The sequence below is a fragment of the Salvelinus fontinalis genome, chromosome 39, assembly GCF_029448725.1.
Source record: "Salvelinus fontinalis isolate EN_2023a chromosome 39, ASM2944872v1, whole genome shotgun sequence".
Lineage (NCBI taxonomy): Eukaryota > Metazoa > Chordata > Actinopteri > Salmoniformes > Salmonidae > Salvelinus > Salvelinus fontinalis.
This window is the reverse complement of record NC_074703.1, coordinates 13,217,180-13,243,760: the sequence shown is the minus strand read 5'-3', so window position 1 is coordinate 13,243,760 and position 26,581 is coordinate 13,217,180. Positions and strand designations below refer to the sequence as shown.

The window sequence follows — 26,581 nt, the reverse complement described above, 5'->3', positions numbered from 1 at the left end:
AGCTCCATTTTATACAGGCCTACACGCTCTCACCAGCTAAACACAGGCTTTGAAGATAATGACGGAATCATAGCAGAGAAAAATGCTCGTGTCCAAGACGCTGGCTAATTTAAGGAGCGGGAAGGGAAAGGGAAAGGGGGATACCTAGTCAGTTGTACAACTGAATGCATTCAATTGAAATGTGTCTTCTGCATTTTTTGTTGTTGTCAGCTCTGGGATTCGATCCAGCAACCTTTCGGTTACTGGCCCAATGTTCCTACCCCAAAAGTGGTGTATCATGTTGAACACGTGTTAAAACCGAATAATACTAATGCAGGCAATGATCATTTGAGGTTACAGATTCAGCGGTGTCTCAGTTTACTCTAGTGTATTTGTGAGTGCAGACCTGTTTATACTGTAGCTTCAGGTATAACTCATCTCACCTTTTGTTTCTTTTTCCACTATGTTGTGTAGTAAAGCCCGGTTCTTTTATGTGCTCAGCTGGTCAGATTTACTGCGGCTGTCCATTCTGTCTAACTATACGTAAACGCAAGACAAAGGCCAGATAACGGTTGTAAAAACTGCTGTCTTGTTAGTCCTGGATGGCATTTCGTAGATGTCTGTTATTTTCTTATTATTTCTCAGAAAGAGGAAAGATGTGTGTCTAGCTGTGCCCGGGGGGACAGTGGAGGGAAATCACTGGATGATGTAGATATATCCCAAGGAGGAAGAGAGACTGGGACGAAGAGAAAACAGGGTCATGAGATACTTCCACTATCAAAACAAGACCAGGACGACTCCAGACATGAGATTTCAGAGACATTTCCATAAGCCATAAACACAACATGTCCGGATCATCCAATACCTAGATATCTTGCTAACTTTCTCAACCTCAGGCTGTCAGTGAGAGAAACTACCAGCCATTTGGCCTATTGACCTGCTGCAGACAGATCCATGGCTAGACCTGACATTCTTGAAGATACCATTGTGGACAAAACTCTTTCCAGGTGGCTGAATTGACATTTGGAATAAATGCCATGGAGAAGGAGTGTATTTCAGTTATTTGTGTGCGTTTTAGGAACTGTGGATGCCTTCCCCCCGTTGATTCAATGTGGCATTTATGTGCGAGTTCTGTGGGTTTATGAAAGGATCTATTATTTCCGTTATTATCTTTAGACTGCCCGTTGAGTCAGCTAGCCGTGTCAAACTGAACGGCCCGTCTGATATGCTGTTACTTGAGTTGACAGAGACAAGGTTGCAGAGGGAGTCCAGAGAATACAGTGTGTCAGGGATAGATTCTCAGTGTAGTTCCACACTCCGTAATTCACACCCTCTGACAGACCTCTCCAGAAACCGTCCAAGAAAGGAGTCAGTATGCTGAAGAAAAAGAACAAGAAGCACAACCAGAGAAAAACTCTGGGCTTGTCAGACCAGGTGGAACAAAGATGAGTAAAGAATAGTGAACAAGCAAGCGAGCCATAAAAAAGGAATTCAAGGACAAAATCAGAGGGGCTTCAGCTCAGAGACAAGTGATAAATGGGAGCTGTAAGAATGCAGGAGACAATTTTCTTTCTGCTTCAACGTGTTCCGTGAACGTGGAGGTGGAAGGTATTTGGGTATTGTCGTACTGGTCTATCTCATCAGTCACCTGGCCATAGATATATCAGACCAGATGCCGTGTGATGAGTGTGTCTGTAAACGTATTGGCCTACGTACTGAGGTGCGGTAGGTACAGACAAAATCCAATGTCCTTTTTTAAAAATCATGTTTTGCAGTTTTTACTAGTCAGTCCCCATCCTTAAATACCCCTGGCTTTCATTAGAGAAAAGCCTGCAGCTCGTTTCAACAAGCAAATCCTGCTGTGAGTATAAACAGCAGGCTACAATGCTGTCTTTGTTGCAGTTAAACAGCACTACAGGGAAAAGAGAGGGATTGGTTGCCAAAGAGTAACTACTTTCTTCTGTAAATAACAGAACGTCCGTGGATATATAACAATAGGCTTGTATAAAGATGAATACATGCAGAAAAAAGTTGACTGCGAAATCTGCTCTGCTTTATTCCATCAGACAAACACTGTGTAGATGTAGTAGGCTAAACGTAAGTGCATTCAATGCATTCTTTACTCCACAGACGTTGGTTCTGAATTGGCTGGTGTTGGCTGAGTGGTGCTGTTGGCCCAACTGCCTCATTTTGCCTTTAAGGTCACTCAGATCCTTCTCATTATTATGTGCATGGTGAGAGAACATTTCTGCGAGCCAGTGGTGACTCACCATGGTCTTGCTTATTGACTGAAGTCTGGAGGCGTGTGACTGCTTCCACAGTTTTGGGCAGTGGAATGACAACCTGCACTCAAACTCTGCTCAGCGATAATGTCAGGAGAGAGCATTAAGCCTAGGTGACATGAATGAGAATCATTTCTTTTTTAAACAATGACTAACATTTTAACCTGTGTGAACAGGATGACAGTGGCTTAGACTTTGAGGATCAAACGCAGCCACTTTTTGTCTATGATGGAAAGGTCTCCAGAGTACAGTAGTAACACTATTACTCTGCATCAGCCTTCCTAGTTGACTTGCACCTGATTTGGAATACATCTCCATAGATCCAAACCAATATGGCCTCCTGTCTCTTAGTGTTGACAGTGACTCCCCGGTGGGCGGTATCAACCTGTGAGCAAAATGATGTTAAACAGGCTGGATAGAATCATTATGTCTGCCATCACATCAGGCATCACATGCCTTGGTTAATCCAGAGGGAACCGGATTCTTATACCGAGTTAATAGAGAATTAAGATGTGTAGTTTCGTGGCTCTGGAAAGAGATCCCAAGGGGGCGTCTTTCCAATTATCTATTAACTTGTGATTTATTGGTTCAGTTGTTCTCCTTTCCATCCCAACCTGACCTCCTTCCTCCTCTGTTTCTGCTCATTATTATCCCTCTCCTCTCCCCATAGTCGCCTCATATTTCCTGTCTGTCTCCATCTCCCTCCCTCCGCTCGTGTGTTCTCTCTAGCTCTGCTGCTCGCCTTAGCGCAGTGATGGGCTTTTCCCATGCAGCTGGTTCTTAATGGAGGCCCTGCTCCAGAAAGCTGATGTTAATGTTGACTGGGATCACCGACTCTCCTCCGAGGCACAGAGTGGTGAGAGATGAATGTGCTACCTCCAGCCGGCCTGGCCCAATAACTTCTCATATATGGATCCGGAGGCCTGAACGGGGGAAAGCGTACTGTCTGGGTGTAGAGGAAGAGGGAGGGGGAGGGGGGAGGAGTAGGGTGTTTTATGATAGGATGTGTATGAGTGTATACTGATGTCTTAAGAAACGAAGGTGGATGATAGCACGTCATGAAGGATGATGGAGGGTTAGTACATTTGGGAGACGTCCATGCCTGACAGGACAGTGTGTTAACGAAACAGGGAAAGTGGGCCTGTTGCTCCCTCAAGTATTGGTTTGTCCATCTTGCTGTCAACAGCATTGACAGTCAGCCTGCTCTGCCACGCCAACCTCCCTTAACCTCACAACCCTGTCTGACAGCCCTGGAGATGTGCTCTGTTCTGAGAAAGAGAGGTGTGTGTGTGTGTGTGTGTGTGTGTGTGTGTGTGTGTGTGTGTGTGTGTGTGTGTGTGTGTGTGTGTGTGTGTGTGTGTGTGTGTGTGTGTGTGTGTGCGTGCGTGTGTGTGTGTCCAGACGGTGCGGTTAGCCTCATTTACATCAGAGGATTCGTCATGACAGTGAGCCTCGCTGACGAACGTAAGCAGACAGAGATTCCCCCGTCTGTTTTCTTCACGTTCTGCTATCAGTCCCTGGCTCAGAGTTTGTAAAGCAGCCATCCATGCCACAGCCTCGGTGACAGCACAGGGAAAAGCACGTCATCACGCCACACACCGTCTCCCCACATTCCCCGGGATGCGTATCCTGCCAGCCTTGCTATGATCTCCACAAACCAGACCAGGTATCCATTTTAGATTGAATGGGGTGGGGCTGGTTCCATCCTGATTGGGTGACGTTCTAGTGTCTGTGTTATTTGTGACTGTTGGAAGGCCATGGTGTGCAAGACTCAGATACGCATAGTGACTCATTCCCCAGTGCTTAGAGCCAGGAAAGCCCCATCCGTCATGCAAAGATCACCCTTGTCTTGTCTCTTTGAAGTGATGGTTGGATTTGGTGAGGCAGGACACAGTGGCTCCGGTGTGAAAAGGTTCTACTGCCGTGGGGAAAGTCATTCAAAAACGCAACAACGTTCCATACGTATGTATGAGACCAGGTGTGTAGCCAGGAACCCAGCCAAGTCAATCAACTTCCAATTCAATCAATCAATCAATCAATTTTATTTTATATAGCCCTTCGTACATCAGATAATATCTTGAAGTGCTGTACAGAAACCCAGCCTAAAACCCCAAACAGCTAGAATGCAGGTGTAGAAGCACGGTGGCTAGGAAAAACTCCCTAGAAAGGCCAAAACCTAGGAAGAAACCTAGAGAGGAACCAGGCTATGAGGGGTGGCCAGTCCTCTTCTGGCTGTGCCGGGTGGAGATTATAACAGAACTATGCCAAGATGTTCAAAAATGTTCATATGTGACAAGCATGGTCAAATAATAATCATGAATAATTTTCAGTTGGCTTTTCATAGCTGATCATTAAGAGTTGAAAAACAACAGGTCTGGGACAGGTGGCGTTTCCATAACCGCAGGCAGAACAGCTGAAACTGGAATAGCAGCAAGGCCAGGCGGACTGGGGACAGCAAGGAGTCACCACGGGCGGCAGTCCTGACGCATGGTCCTAGGGCCCAGGTCCTCCGAGAGAAAGAAAGAGAGAAGGAGAAAATTAGAGAGAGCCAAGATTTTCAAAATGTTCATAAATGACAAGCATGGTCAAATAATAATCAGGAATAAATCTCAGTTGGCTTTTCATAGCCGATCAATTCCTCCGTACTTGGGAGTAATTCAGTATGTACGTGGCTTTTTAATCTTTTCTTGGGAAGGTGTGGTAACCCTTGCTCTCACATAAACCCACAGGGGAGCAACATTAATCAAAAGAACACAGAATGGGTTTGATGGATTGGGTTGATGATTTAAATTTCCCCTTAGATATGACGTTTTTATTAATTTCATCTGTGGGTTTAAATCAGTGGAACGTCCGTTAGAACGATGCCCAGCCATCTAAATTGCATGCAGGACTAAAAAACTGGAGATTTATCGTCTTCCTCCACTGGCCTGCATGAATTATTTATTACTCAATGTCTCTCACACAAACCCCAGCAGCTCTTTAATCCACACTGATATTAGCCTGCCTGACTGTATATTGGTGGACTGAGAGACATATAAAAACCAAACTGCTGCGACAACATCTCTCTCTCTCTCTCTCTCTCTCTCTCTCTCTCTCTCTCTCTCTCTCTCTCTCTCTCTCTCTCTCTCTCTCTCTCTCTCTCTCTCCTCTCTCTCTCTCTCTCTCTCTCTCTCTCTCTCTCTCTCTCTCTCTCTCTCTCTCTCTCTCTCTCTCTCTCTCTCTCTCTCTCTCTCTCTCTCTCTCTCTCTCTCTCTCTCTCTCTCTCTCTCTCTCTCTCTCTCTCTCTCTCTCTCTCTCTCTCTCTCTCTCTCTCTCTCTCTCTCTCTCTCTCTCTCTCTCTCTCTCTCTCTCTCTCTCTCTCTCTCTCTCTCTCTCTCTCTCTCTTCAGTTTATCATGCAACTTTGAAAAACTCGGATTACGTTTTATCTCAATCCTTTGCCCGGTTGACCCAATGAGGCGTTGTGCAGGCAGTGTGAAGACTGAAGAGGTACATGGTCTTAGATTGTCCTTTGAATTACCTGTTTCTGTGAATGTAAGATTGGGAAGGAGAAAGAGGCTAGCAGACTGGGGGGATTAGGAAGGGCTGATTCCCAGAGTAAAGGCTGTCAATTTGTTTACTGTGAGGAGATGTGATTGAGCATGTCTGCTGGCTACTTGGACCACAGCCCCGCGTCTCGCCAGTACAGGGATTGATTGAGTCGTACCTGCCTAGGGTTCCGTTGGCCCTGCGCCCGTCCACAGGCCACGTTCCCTCTCCCTGCCCAGTCTGTCAGACCCTGAAGTTATGACATCATGAGCCCCCTCATAAGGCACCTCCATTGTTTTGAAATGAAGGGACATCAATTTCCCAGGCTCCACTGCCCAGCGGATGATTTGTGAGTGCTATTATCCTCAGAAATCATTCCGGAAAATGGCTGCGGAATGGAGAGAGTTTGGGAGGGGTGACTTGATGCATGGACATGGTGTCTAAGCCACCTGTTTTGGCCAGTTCCAATAGTGGTATTTCACACTTTGGGGTCAAAACCCCACGTACACATAGATCTACTCAGATTACAGAGTTCATGATTATTAAGCCACTATTTTTGCCCTGAAAGTGGCATTCAGAGAAAAATATGACTCTGTAGATAGGACTGCCAGCTAAGAGAGTGAGAGATGGAAATAAATAGTGAGACAGAGGCAAAAAATGACCAATCACCGGGATGTCAATGGAGCATTTCCAGAACATTCTCTCTTGCCGTTTGCAAAAGCCATCCAGTGGGGTGCCATCCAGTTGACAGCCAAGGTTTTCATATCGAGGCTTGACTAATTCATTAGAAAACCATCTGAGTCCCAGAACATTCCATTGTTAGAACCTGAGTCGGAGAAATAAACTGCTGACTATTCCAAACACGCCTTCCAAACTTGATCACAATGGATAGGTAATGCATTATGCATTCCGATTTCATTATGAATAAAAAACTAAATGTACGGAAACCGTGTGTGAAATTGTTTTTATTTCCTTGAAGAGTACCAAAACATAGCAACAAAATATGAAAATGTAAAGATAAAGTCGCATTCTTATTTCAAGTCTACCCTAATTCAATCTCCTCTATTTCCTTTTCAAAACTTTTGTCCACATTTCAACTCTAAACTTTAACGGAAGTAAGAGTCTGAATCTATTTAGCATCCTTTCGAGGAAGAAGCAACTTACAGTACTTTTTCTTTCAGGAGTCACTCGGCTCAACACAATACGTGGTCAAATGCAGAAAGTTATCAGTTAGGTGCAGGAACATAAAGTCCTCTTCACCACTCACTGAAGAATTCAATTCTCCCGCATGGATATGACAGCAGAGGGCTATTCTGCACGGGCAAGATAAACATTACAGTGGAAAACAGTGAAATAATAAATGCTGAAGGAATATGTTGGGATATTTATCTGAAGGGCCTGAAGATAGGGCCGAGGTGGGGAGAGGACTGAGGACAAATTAGTTTTTGCCATTGGCAGATTGTGACCAGACCTTCTGAATACAAAACATACTAGTTCCTTTTGTTTTCTGATAATCCATACCAGTGCGTTGTTCACTGTAGATGACAACACAATGTCCTGGTCTTCGCCCTTGGGAGTGGCACTGATGTTGGAGATGGGATGTCCTGAACTCATTAACAAGGGAAATTAATTTACTAGGTTCAGTAGTTATTCCCATATTTTCTCTCGTGCACAACAGCGTTTGCGTTTGCGTTTACTATGGCCATTGTTAATGGCAGGAAATTAGAAAACAAAAAGTCAATTTTAAAATAAGTGTTTTATCCATTAAACACAAACCAATTCTAAATGGAAACGGAACCAAACAATGCAAAATAGCAATATCTAATAAGAGCCCATGAAATGCCATCGGTATTGCAGCAATTGCAACGTCAAACATACAAACTGTACAAGTTCAACTGTACGAGTTCAAATCGACAGAGTAAACAATGCATTCATTCACACAAAAAAGCTATATATTCCTATATGTTCCTGCCAGGAGTTTACAGGAAAGCTGTATATTCCTATTTGTTCCTGCCAAGAGTTTACAGGAAAGCTGTATATTCCTATATGTTCCTGCCAGGAGTTTACAGGAAAGCTGTATATTCCTATATGTTCCTGCCAGGAGTTTACAGGAAAGCTATGAGAATTGCATCATGTAAACTACAAAGGGAACAGAATAGCCTAAATCTCTGTCACTGTAGTAACCTCTGACCTCAGATAGTATTACATCAGAGTTGCGAGGGAAGACGTCCTCTCCATCCTGTAACCTTTGTTTAACCCAGATATTCTCGCCTGCTTTTCCAGGAATATCCCCTGCTATTCCTCTTGCAGAGGGAAATGTAATTTTAGAAGGACTCCCCGCCGGAATTCTTTCTACTTGTGAATGTAATTATATTATCTCAGAGAAAACCCCTCCTCCGTTCTTTTCCCATTAGCTACTAAACCTCTGGGAGTGCCACCGTTGATTCACTCTACTGCCTGATGATGAGTTCATACAACGCTCCACACGCACCGTTCCTATTTCTCACAGCCTTCAGATGTTTAGGTCTGATTTACATTGATTTAATACTGGTAGGTTTGAAAGGAAAGTCCAGTACTGCCATCAAGATTAGCCTGATCAAAGAGGGGTCGTAATTCAATCAAACCTCACTGTGCTTAATGGTGAAAGACAGCAGTTGGCCATAATGTGTGAGCTAACCTTTATGACACGGATTGAATATTTATTCTTATAAGCCATCCTGTGGCTGGCTAACCCTCGCACCATTCTCTCCCAGGCTCTCCCCTGAACTTTAGGCAGAAATCTTTTTATCCCAGTATAAAGTCGGAGCTCAGCAGAATAGACTGCTTTCCTCCAAAGGATGATGAACACTGTAAAAGCCCACTTTTCAATAGCAATGATTTCTAGGGGATGGGATGAGGTTGAATAAATATGCAGAGGCTGCATGGTTTTGTCCGAGAGCACAGAGTGAACAGACCTGCTTATCAGGTTTTAGATAATATGTGAAAAAAAACTAATCCCCTGACCTCCGAATGTCATTATCAGGCCGGTTTACTAGCCTGTAGTATTCACTGCCTGCTTCCTTTAGCTATTAAAATGGGGGGTCCATTCTCCAACTGATCGTTTCAGTAGTCAGACAGCGGGGAAAAATAATCTCTTTGATATTCTTCTCACATTGAGCTAATTGTGCAGTTGTTGGGCTGTTCACGCATAAATCTGAAATTGCCTCATAAACAGATTACATGGGAAACGTACAAGAGGGAAAGCGTTTGATTGAAAAGTTGCAATAGAAGACTGGTTGAGTGGAGCTTTTATGCCTGTGAACAATTATATATGCTAGTTCCAGAGAAAGATTCAGTAAGCAATCACCCCTCTTGTCAATGTCTTCCACTATTAGCATAAATGAATCCTTCAGTTCATTTTGCTAGTTTCTGGATGGATGTCATGCTTGATGATTGCCAGTCGTCTCCAGTGTTATGTACAGAGCCAAATTCTTTTGTATTCAGTTGATGAGAGAAGAGTCTCTAAATCAAATCAAGAATATTAGAAGTCCAAAATAGAACACAATGCATTTTCCAAACAGCACTACGCAAGATCAACAGCTGTTTCAACATAATCTTCCTCCCGCATGCTAAATTAATCACACACAAAAAAAGAGTTGATGTAGTCAGCCAGGAAAACATGGAATACCGTAATTCATGGTATCAGTGTATTGACTGCTCACTTGGCCAGCTTCATCTGAACCTGTATTAGTCATATGTATGACAACACTATGAGTGACAAGGTCTAGGACAACAAGTGCCAGCCAAGGTTTCTACCTGTGCCAGGGTCAACTACTAAGATGTTTGCATTGTCATTCTCTAAATCACCTCGCTGGCGTCGTGACGGGAAAGGCCTTCCGCCTCCTCGTTCTCCTTAATGAGCGCAGTTAACACAAAGCAGGAATATACTGGGACATACTGAGTGGGAGAGAAAAACAGAAAGCAATGCTAATAGCTAAGTAAACAAATGAATAACTGGAGCGCTCGGCCCTGGGGTTAAACAACAGACCCCTCTAATCACTCTCGTTGATTCAGTTGCATTGGTATTCATACAGGGAGCAGCCGAGAAGATGTTTTGTCTGAACACAGTCAACTCCAGCCCCCAGTGTCTGAGCTGATACGTCGGAATGAACAAGCTGCTGCAGACATATTCACCCATGGAGAAAAACACCAAAACGCATCTCTACGGTATGTGCCTGTGAAATAGCATGCACCACTTTCTTAGACAACTGCAAGCAACTCATCTGTGACGGATGAAAGGTTGCTGAGAGCATTTGAGGTTGATCAATATCTAGGGAAGGCAGTCTGAGAATAACAATTCAAGTAAATACAAAGATATCCATAATTTTAACAAATATACAGAGATATGGAATAGAGAGCAGTGAGAGCTCTGCATTGCAGAGATGTAGCCTATCGTCACACACCAGCAGAGGCTGATTGACGAACAGCTTTTCCAAATGGTATAATCAAGACGTTATAGAAGGAAGCGAGCAGAGACACGCACTACAGCTGGTAGGAAGGCACAAAGTAGACAACAGGGAGAGCTGGTTAAGACGTCAGCTAAGAGGTGATTCTCATTGACGAACATTTTAGAATAGACCCTAAGATCTATAACAGCCCCAGAACCCTGAGAGTCAAGCCTCGTCATACTGAACCGTGATAGAGCAGCAGCCCATTCTTGGAACAGGCCCTGGCAGTTGGCGCTGAGGGACACCGAATACTAGGACATTGCATTGTGGGTGCTCCCTCCCGAGTATTTCAAAATGGAAACACTGGCAGGTCTGTTTAATGGGTTATGCTTTCTATGATGTATTTTCAAAGCACTTAACATAGTTCATAGCGGTGCAAGCATATTTTTCTGTAAAATGAGAATTATACTAGTCTCTAAGGGGTATCAAATGGAAATGCTAGAGTCTTTGGACATAAAACAGAAATTTCACCAGGGAGTGCGTGAGGGGAAATTGCAATGACTCTAAAAACATAATATAAATGGATTCAATCCCCCATTGTTCATGATGCAAACTATTCTACCCGGGGGGTGTCCAAGGCACCCCCTGGGTAGAATAGCGATGAAAACATTTGCAGATTTATACCAGAGACAATTCGAAGTATAACTTCATGTCTCCTATTTGCCGCATATAAACATCTCTCTTGAGTTTATCGTTCTCTGCACAATGTCATAGCAAGCTGTTGTGCAACGTTAACTCACAGTAAGCCAGGGCATATGGAAACATCCTATTTAGACACCCATGAAGGTCTGCTATACTGTGTGAGCATGCTCCGTATCTATCTGCAGTCTGCACCCCTCTTCAGGGAGGGCTGAGCTGAGAGATTTCCCAGATAAATGGTTCTGTCACCCAGTCAGGACGCCGTAGAGGCATGTCAGAGAGACAGAGGACCTCATTAAGACGTCTTATAGCCAGCGCAGCACATCAGCTCACCTGGCCCTTCTGGAGCTGTACTGACCCAGGAGGGGTGATGATGGCAGGCATCCTCTGAGTACAGAGAGCCCTCTGGGCCTTCCTACTTCACCACCTGTACTCAACCTACCGGCAGGGGAGAGCGAGGAGCCGCTACCATATTTATAAGGGTGATTCTGAGAGAGTAAAGGGGTAGGGTGTAGTTTCTCCGTTATATCTGCTACCTGAAAGCAGCTTTTTTACGGTTGAATGGGGTAAATAAACTAACCGCTTAAATATACAGGCATTGGTGGTAGAAATAGCATAAGCATACTTTTACGTAATATCTTAAATCTGCCTAATCAGAATTAATTTAATACACTGTTTACCTCAAAAGCCTCTGTTTACCACTGAAATCACAGGGGGGTAAAGTCTAGATTGTAATTAGTTTCAGATGTTCTGCAGCTAAACCCTAGTAGATTCAGTTCAATCTTGAGTTGCGTATTCTCAGCTACAAAGTGTAATAGAGTATCTACAAGTGATAGGCTACAATCTAAACCTTGCCTCAATCACCAGATGACCTCTAATTTACTACAGTAGTTCAGATCATTATGTTCAACACCCAACACAAGGACACCAGCTCTGACCTCACAAACCCACTCAGTCACATAATCGTACACACACTTTCATTTTTACACATGACCCTCCTGTACACACACACACACACACAAAGGCACACACACACACAGCGATGCACCAGCCAGGCCCAGAGTAAATCAGCGATGACTGTCTGTTGGGACAGGCAGGCAGCTTTATTAAATCAAAGCCCCCTCCCCAGAGGGCAGGGTAATTTATGAGGGAAGATTAAGGTGATGGAGTACAGACAAAGACAGCAGCCACAGCCAGACAGGATCCAGGGAGAACCACAGAGCACACATTATAGTCCTGATGGGCATTCTCACTGACATATAGATAACTCTCCAACCAGGACAGATGCAGCTTGCGCCACAGACAGAGAAGAAGAACTCAACTTTATTGGAACTCAGCAGAAGCTGCCTCCTTATGTCTTTCATCACCCTATCTGTACTTTACAAGCTGCCTCACTTGTATGTTTAGTCAGCTAGCAATCTGCATCAGGAACTAACCAGATGTTGAGAAATATAGCTTATGTTCAAAATAGAGAGGATGTGCAAAACACTAATGTAAGGCCTTGAATGGTTTCTAATATTCCCATCAGCAAAATAGGCGGCCGGAAATGTCATGTCACGTAATCTCTCTGAATTTCCAGTATCGTCATCATGTGACTGTCACTGTCAGAATGGGGTGTTCCCTGAAGAGCCAGAAATACCTTAAACAGCGGAATAAGAACTTCTCACAGTGATGCAAAATCCTCCAACACGTTCCACATGATCAGCTCCCACCAGAGTGTACTTTCCTTTATGTTTGTCTGATTCGACTTCTCCTATTAGCCTAATGAATGAATTATAGCCACAGAAACAAAGATCATTAAGCACATTTTCACCAGGGGACAAATCATTTGGACAATGTGACGTTGCACAATGTGAAGTGAAACGATCTGGTTCTACATATGGACTCTACGTTATCTGCATTGAAGGGAAAATGACGTCCATCACACCTGTCACGCCTCAAGGGTGCCATTTCATCTCTGAGGGGCTTTGTGAGTTCTTCACTGCCTTCTTGTTTCAGTGTGATTACTCATAACAGGCAGAGTAGGATATTGTCTGGCAGAATGTGTCGTAATGCGCACACCCGCGTCCCATAAACAGAACACGATATCATATTTGAATCTGCTCTGGGATGACAGTGTACAAAACGACTGTAGCCACAGGGCTTATGTCTCATCTAATAACTGGTGTCTTTTTATTCCTTATTTTAATACCTTGTGTTCTTTAGCAGCCTGCGGTTCGGTTCACAAGCAGGTGTTACATTCATTCTTCACTTAAGGTAGAGTCCCAGGAGTGTTTTTAACAGGCATGTAGCGGCTGGTAAAGAGCTTTCAAAAGTCTTTTGATTTCTGCAAGGTGCTGCGACACAAGATTAGCATTTAAACATCAGGCTGCCTGTTAGCGCCACATAGGGAACTATGGGTAACGGAGTGCTCAGGGGAAATGTTCTCAAAGTGGCATGGGTTTTATAGTTGTGGCATGTTGAACTTAGACCATGCTCATTTACATGTGAGGCGGCCAAAGCCACTTTTGCATATCGTAATTAGCTTAGTTTAGTGGGGTCTATGTATTATGTAAATCGTGGGTTACACGTGCTTTAGGGTTGAAGAAGGAGATTCAAGCAGTAGGACTGAGAGAGAAAATCCCATGGCGGTTACATGTTCCACCCTTGCACCCTTGAACAAAGTCCCTGGCCTTCATACACAACCGTAATTATCAGTACTACTCATGAAAGTATTCAAACAACAAACACCTCCCTTTCACCACTCCTCTCTTTAAATATCTTGAAACTCTTCACAACTAATGTTTGGTATGTGAAGGTGGCTGTACTGTTAGCATTGGCCCCTGCTCCATTCATCTCACTAGTGCTATATCTAACAAGGACACCCAGAATGTAACGACAAACAGAGTGCTGGATCATGACTGCACGCTAATGGCTCCTCACTCCAAATGGACTTTCACATCTGACCCAAGGAAACCTGTCCATGTTGTCTTCGAATGAGAAAGACGTTTGGTCAAATATATTGGAAATGGAGCTTCAAAAGTGTGCGTGCTCGTATTTGAAGTTCTTTGTCAAACAAAGTTACATATTGCCTATGACCCAGTTTTTATTCATGGCAAATAGAGAAGATTATCTGTTGGCCAAAGCTCACACCCTCAAGCTTTGGCCATTAACATCCGTCCTGTATCTGAGCTAAGTAGATATTTAATGCATGAGCTCTGTGTATTTTCATGTGTGAAATTTCGCAGCCTTAGGTTGGCTTAAAAATGTGCACAGTCCACGGCCCGTGTTTAAATCTCAACCAATGAGTTACAGCAACAGGAGGGAGACCCTAAATCCTAAATCCTTTATTTGGCTACACAGAACTAGTTAACTTCTAACTGACAGTGAAGCATACACCCTGCTGTGTCGTTATGGATTTAAAATGTACATACCTTGATGTTTATTTGAAAAGTCATATGTCTGACCTGGTATATTGCGTGTCGTTTGCTTAGATCGTCTTTATGAATTTTTATCGGAAATAGAATCTTATAGACTTCATGGTCAGTAGATCATTATCGTCCTCCTCAACAGGCTGGCAGGTTGTATTTCATTATCTGAAATATGTGTGTGATATATGGGAAATTATTAATTCACTCAACCTCCTCACTTCTACACATAACCTCCTGAGAACGTAAAGACAACTTGAGAGCAGCTAGAGGTTGATCAATTTATTTAGAGTACCGAGGTATAGGACTGTCTTATTTTGCTGTATATTCTTGTAAAATAAATAGCTAATCTCAATGAGACTAACCTGGTAAAATTAAGGTAAAATTAGTAATTATTCTGCCATTCCTCTGTATAATTTCTTGATGTTAATCTTCATAAGTGCCTGAGGAATGGGCCTGTCAGTCACTGCAGTATAGTTGTGAGGTGTTTTTTATTTAACTAGGCAAGTAAGTTAAGAATAAATTCTTATTTTCAATGACGGCCTAGGAACAGTGGGTTAACTGCCTTGTTCAGGGGCAGAAGGACAGATTTTTACCTTGTCAGCTCGGGGATTCAATCTTGCAACCTTCCGGTTACTAGTCCAACACTCTAACCACTAGGCTACCTGCCGCCCCATGTGAGTGTGACATTCTGAAGGTTGATGTGGAGATTATCTCTGTTCATCTTGTCACTGCTCATTAGAGTGGTAGTGTGGAATTTCAGAAGCTTGTTCAAGCTCTCAGGAGACAGAAAAGCATCTCATATAGGGAGAAAACTGACTAGTCGCTGAACTGTATCAATGGCTGTCTAAATGAATTTGTCTAGCAAAGCGCAGTAAAAGTGTCTAACATTTAAACGGCTATTTCCCCAATTCCCACAACATTCATACACACTGATATCGCTGATATCACCTGGTGTGACTTACAGTTGAAGTCGGAAGTTTACATACATCTTAGCCAAATACATTTAAACTCAATCTTTTACAATTCCTGACATGTAATGAGAGTAAAAATTCCCTGTCTTAGGTCAGTTAGAGTCACCACTTTATTTTAAGAATGTGAAATGTCAGAATAATAATAGAGAGAATGATTAATTTCAGCTTTCATTTCTTTCATCACATTCCCAGTGGGTCAGACGTTTACATACACTCAATTAATATTTGGTAGCATTGCCTTTAAATTGGTTAACTTTGGTCAAACGTTTCGGGTAGCCTTCCACAAGCTTCCCACAATAAGTTGGGTGAATTTTGGCCCATTCCTCCTGACAGAGCTGGTGTAACTGAGACAGGTTTGTAGGCTTCCTTGCTCGCACACGCTTTTTCAGTTCTGCCCACAAATGTTCTATGGGATTGAGGTCAGGGCATTGTGATGGCCACTCCAATACCTTGACTTTGTTGTCCTTAAGCCATTTTACCACAACTTTGGAAGTATGTTTGGGGTCATAGTCCATTTAGAAGACCCATTTGCGACCAAGCTTTAACTTCCTGACTGATGTCTTGAGATGTTGCTTCAATATATCCACGTAAATTTATTTCCACATGATGCCATCTATTTTGTGAAGTGCACCAGTCCCTCCTGCAGCAAAGCACCCCACAATATGATGCTGCCACCCCCGTGCTTCATGGTTGGGATGGTGTTCTTCGGCTTGCAAGCTTCCCCCTTTTTCCTCCAAACAAAACAATGATAATTATGGCCAAACAGTTCTATTTTTGTTTCATTAGGCCAAAGAACATTTCTCCACAAAGTACAATCTTTGTCCCCATGTGCAGTTGCAAACCGTAGTGTGGCTTTTTTATGGCAGTTTTGGAGCAGTGGCTTCTTCCTTGCTGAGCGACCTTTCAGGTTATGTCAATATAGGACTCGTTTTACAGTGGATATAGATACTTTTGTACCTGTTTCCTCCAGCATCTTCACAAGGACCTTTGCTGTTGTTCTGGGATTGCACTTTCGCACCAAAGTACATTCATCTCTAGGAAACAGAACGTGTCTCCTTCCTGAGCGGTATGACAGCTGCGTGGTCCCATGGTGTTTATACTTGCGTACTATTGTTTCTACTGATGAACATGGTACCTTCAGGCCTTTGGAAATTGCTCCCAAGGATGAACCAGACTTGTGGAGGTCTACAATTTTTATTCTGACGTCTTGGCTGATTTCTTTTGATTATCCCATGATGTCAAGCAAAGAGGCACTGAGTTTGAAGGTACGCCTTGAAATACATCCACAGGTACACCTCCAATTGACTCAAATGATGTCAATTAGCTTGTAAAGCCATGACATAATTTTCTGGAATTTCCAAGCTGTTTAAAGGCACAGTCAACTTAGTGTATGTGAACTTCTGACCCAATGGAATTGTGATACAGTGAATTATAAGTGAAATAATCTGTCTGGAAACAATTGTTGGAAAAATGACTTGTGTCATGCACGAAGTAGATGTCCTAACTGACTTGCCAAAACTATAGTTTGTTAACAAGAAATTTGTGGGGTGGTTGAAAATGAGTTTTAATGACTCCAACCTAAGTGTCTGTAAACTTCCCACTTCAACTGTAAATGGATGCTCTCCAATTCTCAGAGAGCAGTTCTCATAACACTGTAAACATGAACCTTTGAAACAAAAGAGTGAATGTGTGAAGCAATTAGTTAGGCTAGTGAGTCATATCAACAACACCAATGTGTTAGCGTAGTGCTCCATATGAACAACACTGATATGTTAGCGTAGTGCTTCACATCAACAGCAGCAATGTGTTAGCATAGTGCTTCACATCAACAACAGCAATGTGTTAGTGTAGTGCTTCATATCAACAACAGCAATGTGTTAGCATAGTGCTTCATATCAACAACAGCAATGTGTTAGCATAGTGCTTCACATCAACAACAGCAATGTGTTAGCATAGTGCTTCATATCAGCAAGAGCAATGTGTTAGCATAGTGCTTCACATCAATAACAGCAATGTGTTAGCATAGTGCTTCTCATCAATAACAGCAATGTGCTAGCATAGTGCTTCATATCAGCAAGAGCAATGTGTTAGCATAGTGCTTCACATCAACAACAGCAATGTGTTAGCATAGTTCTTCACATCAACAACAGCAATGTGTTAGCATAGTGCTTCATATCAGCAAGAGCAATGTGTTAGCATAGTGCTTCACATCAACAACAGCAATGTGTTAGCATAGTGCTTCATATCAGCAAGAGCAATGTGTTAGCATAGTGCTTCACATCAATAACAGCAATGTGTTAGCATAGTGCTTCACATCAATAACAGCAATGTGTTAGCATAGTGCTTCACATCAATAACAGCAATGTGTTAGCATAGTGCTTCACATCAATAACAGCAATGTGTTAGCATAGTGCTTCACATCAATAACAGCAATGTGTTAACGTGGTGCTCCATATGAACAACACTGATATGTCAGCATAGTGCTTCATATCAACAACATCAATGTGTTAGCATAGTGCTTCATATCAACAACAGCAATGTGTTAGCATAGTGCTTCATATCAGCAACAGCAATGTGTTAGCATAGTGCTTCATATCAACAACATCAATGTGTTAGCATAGTGCTTCATATCAACAACAGCAATGTGTTAGCATAGTGCTTCATATCAACAACATCAATGTGTTAGCATAGTGCTTCATATCAACAACATCAATGTGTTAGCATAGTGCTTCATATCAACAACAGCAATGTGTTAGCATAGTGCTTCATATCAACAACATCAATGTGTTAGCATAGTGCTTCATATCAACAACAGCAATGTGTTAGCATAGTGCTTCATATCAACAACATCAATGTGTTAGCATAGTGCTTCATATCAACAACATCAATGTGTTAGCATAGTGCTTCATATCAACAACATCAATGTGTTAGCATAGTGCTTCATATCAACAACATCAATGTGTTAGCATAGTGCTTCATATCAACAACAGCAATGTGTTAGCATAGTGCTTCATATCAGCAACAGCAATGTGTTAGCATAGTGCTTCATATCAGCAACAGCAATGTGTTAGCATAGTGCTTCATATCAGCAACAGCAATGTGTTAGCATAGTGCTTCATATTAGCAACAGCAATGTGTTAGCGTAGTGCTTCATATCAATGACAGCAATGTGTTAGCATAGTGCTCCATATGAATAACACTGATATGTCAGCATAGTGCTTCATATCAGCAAAAGCAATGTGTTAGCATAGTGCTTCATATCAGCAACAGCAATGTGTTAGCGTAGTGATTCATATCAATGACAGCAATGTGTTAGCATAGTACTTCATATCATCAACAGCAATGTGTTAGCATAGTGCTTCATATCAACAGCCTCACTGGTAGTGCTGAGATAACAGAGGACACAGTATCAGTCCACCCTGCCAGTCGCACATTCGCTCTCAGTTCAAAGCTCTTCTGCATCTCTGATGGAGATAGAGGTCTGTGTGTAAATGGTGCTGCGGTGCTGCAGTGGCAGTGTCTGCCTCTCAACAGTAATGTTGTTGGTGGAGCTGTAGCATCAAAGCGGTGGTTTGTTTGCCGTGTGAGAGGGAGCACTTCCCAGAGGACTGTCAGGTCAGTGTGGTGCCGTGCTCGTCGGCTCCCTGGCAGGAATTGACAGGAGAAGGCAGCGCAAGTGCTGACTGAGAGCTCAGTGGGAGTGCCCTTCCAATTAGCAACCAGTAACCTTCCAACCCTGCCCTGTTTTCAGCCCGGCTCCAAGGCCAGACAGAGACACACACGTAAACCCGGGCACACACACAGACACACAGATCTATTCACATTGTTGAGGAAAACTCATTCCAAGGATCAGGCAGAGCTCATGATCAAGTTAATACGAGTTTATTCAAGCAATTGCAAGGGAGATCACACTCAGGATAAACCGGAGAGGAACTGAAAAGTTAGAATCACACAGGACGATATACTTCTTCTACACAAAGAGCTGCTTGCCTCTCCTAGGGGAAGGCAAGTTTACATGAGAGATAAGGGGGACTTGGCTCCACTTCCTTAATGCATTGAACAAACAAGAACAGGTTCTAACCCGTTCTCACAGCCTGCGTGTCCAAGAGAGTGGAGTGATGAGTTCTGTAAAGCCTATTCAGATAGAAGAAGAATTTGGCCTTGTACTGGGCCTCTAGTACCCGAAGCGATAAGGAGCCAGCAGCAACTCACTCCTTTGTACGGTGTGTGAAGAGGGTACTGGAAAGTTATGGAAAATTACCAGTTGATACAGTACATATAGTACTATTCAACTCAAGTGTTTACATAGCAGAACCATTTTCCCCCAACACCATCCACACATATACAATGTTCAATGGAATCCTTTAAGGCAAACAACTAACACTAATCTGTAGACCCAAACACCCTGCACCTATACCTCTCCCAACCAACAGGAGGCTGATCTGTTCATGAAGATGAATCTCCATTGCTGAGGGTTGTGGTCCAAGACTCACTTCATTCCATCTCATTGGAGTGGAGCACTCTGCAACCCACTGACAGCTCATTGATCAACACCACAAACATGTGTCATATGACTATTCACCTATTAGGAAGAGGGGTGACACATAAAACGAATTGTTCAAATTCTGTGATGTCCTCCCACTCTACGTTAAACTCTTTGGCCATTTAGTGTTTTTCTTAAGGCAGTGTTTTGTAGTGTTATGTGAATTATGCAATATGCTACGCTTTTTAGATGGTCACTCTTGTATGTCTTTTCTATGAGCAAAGGTATATTTTTTTTTTACAAAAAAGGCTTTGACAATGAAAAATGTAACCTTTTCAAGACTAGGCTTGCAAGTGTGCTATTTACAGTTATTTACTGAATGAATTTCATTACATTCTAATGCTGGAGAGGAACCTCTGCGGTGTCCAAAGGCTTGTTGGTAAACGCCAGCATTTTATTTTTATCAAGCTCAACCTTCATGAAGCATTTCATTCAGCCTAGGCATTCTTAGTTGTTTTTTTGGTTGTTGCTGTGTTTCTCCCTCAGCAGATTGTATTGATTGTTATGTTGAATCCACTGTGAGAGAAGCAGAGGAGAGCTGGTATCCAATTGCATTCAGTCAGAGGGAAAGTCGCATTGATCGCGCTTAAAGTGACAAGATTGAGGAGGCCCATATTGAGCGTTATTGTCCCGGTAGAAATAGAGTGTTGGACAAAGGGACAGCGTGCGGATGGTTCCCCGAATGTGAATGGGTTGAAAGCAATGAATCAATCCTGATGTGACTTATAATACATCTAAGAGTACATCACACCTTCATACTGCTGGACTAGTGTATCCAATGACAGGCAGACATGGTGATTTAAAGAGACAAGAAAACACCCTGGAAATAAATAAGGCCTGTGCACATGCAGGGTGAGAGGTCCTCAGTGCTGCTTGTAATAACATACTGTTGAGCACATGCACTGACTGAAAGGGTATTTCTTCTCAAAGGGAGGTGTTGGAGAGGCTGGGTTTTCATGGGATTTGCTCTGCATAATTCAACACTGAGGAATTTCAGGGATTCCGCCTCTTCTCCTCCTATGATCATCCATCAGGTGAAATTGCTTTCTCCCAACATTAAGCTGTCAGGCTGAAAATAACAGATGAAGCCTGGCAGAGAAACACATGATTACTGGGTAAAAATGCTCTGCCGTGCAGGGGCCTGTGACCTCCTTCAGAGGGGCTCAGTGGAGGGAGAGAGTATTCCAGGACTAGCCCAGTTGTACATGGTTATACGACAACGTCGCCTTTGTATTACTCCTCATAAGTGTGTTTTTAAAATGGATTCCTGTGTCATTTGGCCCCGGTAATCTTAAGGGCCACACTTTGCTGAAATGAGCAAGCCTACTCAGTGAAGGTCCAAGGCTGTGTGTGCATGACTGAACTCGCTTGTTGCTGCATAATCCTGGTCTCTGGAAGTCTCCATAAGAGGCATCCAACGCCTCTCCCTCCTAGCTACCCCCTTATGTTCAGCTGATGTCTAGGCTGGCTGTCCATCGCTGGAATCTTAATGACACAATGAGAAAATTCTCAGCTGGCTAATTGTGCCATGATGTAAAGAGGTTGAGTATGGGGTCTGGAATCTGAGACAGAATCAGGATAGGGGAGGTGGCAGATGTGGACGTGTCTCAAGAGGGATATTTTGACTTATGTGAAATAGACAGACGGAGGGGCAGAATTAAGATGTGAGGTGAGAGGAAGATGGAGAGTTGAGAGTGTTTAGAGGTAGAAGGAAAAGAGAGCAGCACCTTTAAATAACTGTCTGCCAGGAGCCGGAGATCCTTGCTTCAGTGATCTCTGTTTAGTTTACACTGCTTTAGCCTCTCACCTACAGTGTCCACAGGTTTCTGCTTCTGTCAATGTGTGCGCCGCATAGCCAATTAGGCATGGAAATGGGAGAATTAAAGCAGGTTGCATATTTAAACGCTGATGTGATTAACACCTAGTGAGCAGATTTGGCATATTTCAATGTGCAAGGTTAGAATGCTATGAAATTGTACGCAGTGGCGTGCCGTGGGCCTGGGGCCTGGGCCTTCAGTGAGGTACTACACAGTCCCACCCGAATTAATCCACCTCATTATGATGCCATGGCTCTAGAAACTATACATTTAGACAGAAACGCAGTATAACCAGGCGTTGCGTCACCTTGAAATTGACAAATTTACATTTTTGGGTAAACAGTGTTTACCCAAAAACATGACACAATCAATGAGTCTTTTCAATATTTCCCTTCACCTTTTCATTGTGCAGCTCCGTTGCCCTGCGCGTTTGTTCTTTGAGCTGTAGATCCACTCCGGTGTCCCCAAAAGTTTTCAGAAGCACCATTGCTTGTTTGGCGTCTCGTTGCTGCCTTGGTTAGACAACTCAAGTTTGCAAAGCCAGTGTGGCTCCAAACACCAAATCGATCACTTGCAAATAATAGGCATTCCCAGCAGTACAGTTTGCAGTGCTTCTCGGAGCCTGTGAGCCATTGACAGCGCTCGTAGTTGAAACTTTGAAAGTGGCGAGCGAACGAAGCCCTTTCCCGCCTGTGACAGACTTTGTGGCGTCGGGCGACCTCTCCTTACAATGTCTAACTTTTCTTGAAAAGTTCGTCTTGAGAATGGCGTTATAATTATATCCTCGACCAAATCGATATCTTCTCCTCCTTCCGCCATTGTGGGTTGAAAAAACAGCTTAGTAGTACGCAAATTAATTTGTTTATCAAATTCAGTTTCCTAGATCTCCATAGGACCTGCCTCTCAATATTGGTAATCCAATCAAAAGACGTGCACGCACTACGCCTGCTAGCTGGCTCCTGTGTAACACTGGAGCCAGCCAGCAGGCGTACAATAGCCAACTCTAAAGCTGATTGGTTGACACTAAATTTTCATTTCCATTCACTATAAGCTACAAGCGCCCGCACTGTTGATTCTGAAGGCCTGAGGGCAGATTTTAGACCCCTGGCAACACATGATGGCTGAATATGATTGGATAAAAGATCTAACATAAAGACCAGCCCTCCAAATCTCAACCTGGGGCTGGAAGCAGTGCAACCAAGAGGAAAGCTATGAAATGAAGAGTATAACTCTTACTCTGGGGAATAATTTAATACATATTTGTGGGAAAATATATTTTAAAAAAAATTATATTCTGATGATGTTTAGGCCAGCAGAGAAGGCCTTGCAGGCCCTGACGGCCCACCACTGATTGTACGCCACAATATATCTCAGCAGCCTAAGATAACAACGGCTGGAATTCAGTTTGGATTCCGGACCTGGCAACGTCTGTACGTCACCACCAGTTCTGTCAATGGAAAATAACGAAGGCTTTCAGAAATTGCTGCTTTTCAATATTTACATTTACATTTAAGTCATTTAGCAGACGCTCTTATCCAGAGCGACTTGCAAATTGGTGCATTCACCTTATGATATCCAGTGGAACAACCACTTTACAATAGTGCATCTAAATCTTTTAAGGGGGGGGGGGGTTAGGATTACTTTATCCTATCCTAGGTATTCCTTAAAGAGGTGTGTGAAGCTGTATGAGGACACCAGAAGCCAGAATATGAGGACACCAGAAGCATGCTGGCTGAGCTCATTACTGCAAGTTGTTATTGATTCATTGATAGTTACAGACACTTTTGACTTATCCATTGTCTGTCTACTACTTTGTGAAGTATTTCAGCTGTATCTTCCTGAAGAAAATGTCTTCAAACCGGTCCCTTTTCTAAATAGAGATGGTGCAGTAATATTTACCCGGGAAAATATTCTACTGAACCCTGGCTTTTGTTATGCTTGATGTACTGTATATTGAATATGTCCCAACAGCAGTCTCTACATGCACAAATAAGACATGGCGGTGTATCATTAGAGGAGTGTGGGGGCGGCAAACGGAAATGTCTGCTGCTGTCCTCAATCTTGTTCTTTTTTAGGAGCACTGTACTTACAGAGAACATTTTAATGAATGGAGCACAGGAAAGAAACAGCATTGGCAGTCACTATGGGATGACGAACAATGTTTCTCATGTCATCTTAGTTGATAGGCCTTGAATGGAATGCCATAACACACAGCCCCCTGAGAACATTCACAGAAACAGGGTGGGATGCATGTTAGGGTAGTGGAGATTATTGAATGGTAACAATTTCCTGATTATACTGTGAATCTCTACTCCAGGCCACAGAGCATTAGGACTTGTTTCCACCGTTTATTTATACCCTCTCATACCAATATCAGCTTACAGAGTTCTATACAGAACACCATACCATGACAAAATGGAAATCAATATCAAACTATTATTTCTATACAACTAGCTCTATGTGGCCTTATCAGGTCTGTTGCATAAAGGGCCAGCCACCACTCAGCCGATGGGTTTATGTCCAGTGAAGCCTGCTTATTTGTGATTGAAACAAGTGGCCGTGAGGCATTCTCTCACTAGATAAATCAGATGTGACAAACAAATCTCTATTGCCCTACCGTGCTTGTGTGTGTCTGTGTGTGCCTGTGTGTGCCTGTGTGTGCCTGTGTGTGCCTGTGTGTGCCTGTGTGTGCCTGTGTGTGCCTGTGTGTGCCTGTGTGTGCGTGTGCGTGTGCGTGTGCGTGTGCGTGTGCGTGTGCGTGTGCGTGTGCGTGTGTGTGTGTGCGCATGCCTGTGTGTGTGTGTGTGCATGCCTGTGTGTGTGTGTGTGTGTGCTTGTAATAAGTGGTTGACCCGTGCTTGGGTCATTTCCCTCCTCGCTTTTAATTAGGTTCTAAATGTCAAGATATGAATCCCTCTGCTGTTTGAACCGCTATGTGTGAGCAATTTGCTGTGGCTCAGTCTGCCAAAGAACTGTTGTTCATCTTTTGTTTCTGGTCGACCCGGTGGACAATTATAAAGAGATTCTAAATGGACACAACGGCAAAGAGAGAAGAGAGAGGACGGATGTGTGGGAGGGTGATTGAAAAGCTTCTGCCTTAGGCTGCTTTGATCTCTGACCTCTATTCCTTCGGTGTACAATACCACCGTTGCAGAATATATGTGCCATGGAAACTACCCAATTAAGGTCACGTTTCCTCCACATGTAGACTATTGTATGGTTTAATTAAAGCTGGGAGAATAATGAGCCAGGGTAAACAGTAATTACAGGAACCAAATCATTGATTACAGTCAGGTATGCGAGTGGCCCGATGGGGATTTCTTCATAGGGCAATGTCTCAGAATATCTGCTTGATTGGGCTATGCCGCTAAACACATTTACAGGCTTACACGAATGCTGGAAATAGGCCTAATTTGTCATGCGGGATTCAGTATCACCATAATTGTGAACAGTGTATCAACACATAATATGGGTTAATGTAATATTATTTTGTATTTTACACCCTTTTTCTCCCCAATTTTGTGATATCCAATTACGATATTGTCTCATCGCTGCAACTCCCTCACGGGCTCGGGAGAGGCGAATGTCGAGTCATCCGTCCTCAGAAACATGACCTGCCAAACCGCGCTTCTTAACACCCGCCCGCTTAACCAGGAAGCCAGCCGCACCAATGTGTCGAAGGAAACACTGTTCAACTGACCACCGAAGTCAGCCTGCAAGCACCCGGGCCACAAGAAGGAGTCGCTAGAGCACAACGAGCCAAGTAAAGCCCCTCCCGGCCAAACCCTCCCTTAACACGGATGACACTGGGCCGATTGTTAGCCGCCTCATGAAGGTCACAGCCGGTTGTGACAGAACCTGGGATCGAACCCGGGTCTGTAGTGACGCCTCAAGCACTGCGATAGTGCCTTAGAACTCTGCACCAGTTGGCAGAATATTATACTATTCTACATAGTATTAAAATACAGTATATTAAATGAATGTCTCCCCCCTCCATTGGACTGTTATTGAGGCATAGGATTTATGAGAGTTCCTATCCACTCAACATGTGACCAATCAAACGTTGCCATCTATTCCCTTTGTGGGGATGAATATATTCCCAGAGTCCAGAGTCCAGTGAATTATGCATGTCCTATAGATTTGGCCTCCACATGGTGAGGAGGTGAAGCCATGATTGGACCAGGGTCTAACATATTAAGGAGGTTTCCACATGGGCATATAAATAGCCAAACAGCCCAATAGTGACACTTAAAAAAGCCCACTTGTATTAATGAAAAAGGTTATTGCATCATCAGTGGATTGATCGGGGTCACTGATGGGTAATGAGAGGCTAGTTGCTGTGGGAACAGTGATAGCAGTCCAATAAAAGTTGGATCAGGTATGAGATTGGCTCATCCCAGCAACATCTGAGGTGTACAGTCACACAGCAGACATCAGGTTCAGAGTGCTCCACAGCACTGGTAAAGAGTAGCCCAACAGGACTGTCCCAAAAGATGCATCTGTAACACCCAAAGAGAGTGACTGGATGTGCTACGACCTGTAACACCCAGCGAGAGTGACTGGATGTGCTACGACCTGTAACACCCAGCGAGAGTGACTGGATGTGCTACGACCTGTAACACCCAGCGAGAGTGACTGGATGTGCTACGACCTGTAACACCCAGCGAGAGTGACTGGATGTGCTATGACCTGTAACACCCAGCGAGAGTGACTGGATGTGCTACGACCTGTAACACCCAATGAGCGTGACTGGATGTGCTATAACCTGTAACACCCAGCGAGAGTGACTGGATGTGCTACGACCTGTAACACCCAATGAGAGTGACTGGATGTGCTACGACCTGTAACACCCAGCGAGAGTGACTCGATGTGCTACAACCTGTAACACCCAGCGAGAGTGACTGGATGTGCTACGACCTGTAACAC

The 26,581-nt window shown here is 43.5% G+C and overlaps 1 protein-coding gene across 4 annotated transcripts in view; it reads left to right on the top strand.

The window, feature by feature from the left end:
* The window catches only part of LOC129838683 (muscarinic acetylcholine receptor M2-like), a 90,583-nt gene that overhangs the window by 10,510 nt on the left and 53,492 nt on the right, over positions 1-26,581 (top strand). For 2 of the 4 annotated variants that reach the window (XM_055905812.1, XM_055905811.1), the window contains one exon: positions 9,862-9,994. The exons of the other annotated variants lie outside the window; for them this stretch is intronic. In XM_055905812.1, coding sequence (XP_055761787.1) covers positions 9,862-9,994 — 133 coding nt within the window. The remainder of the gene's footprint in view (positions 1-9,861; positions 9,995-26,581) is intronic. 4 annotated transcript variants of the gene reach the window in all.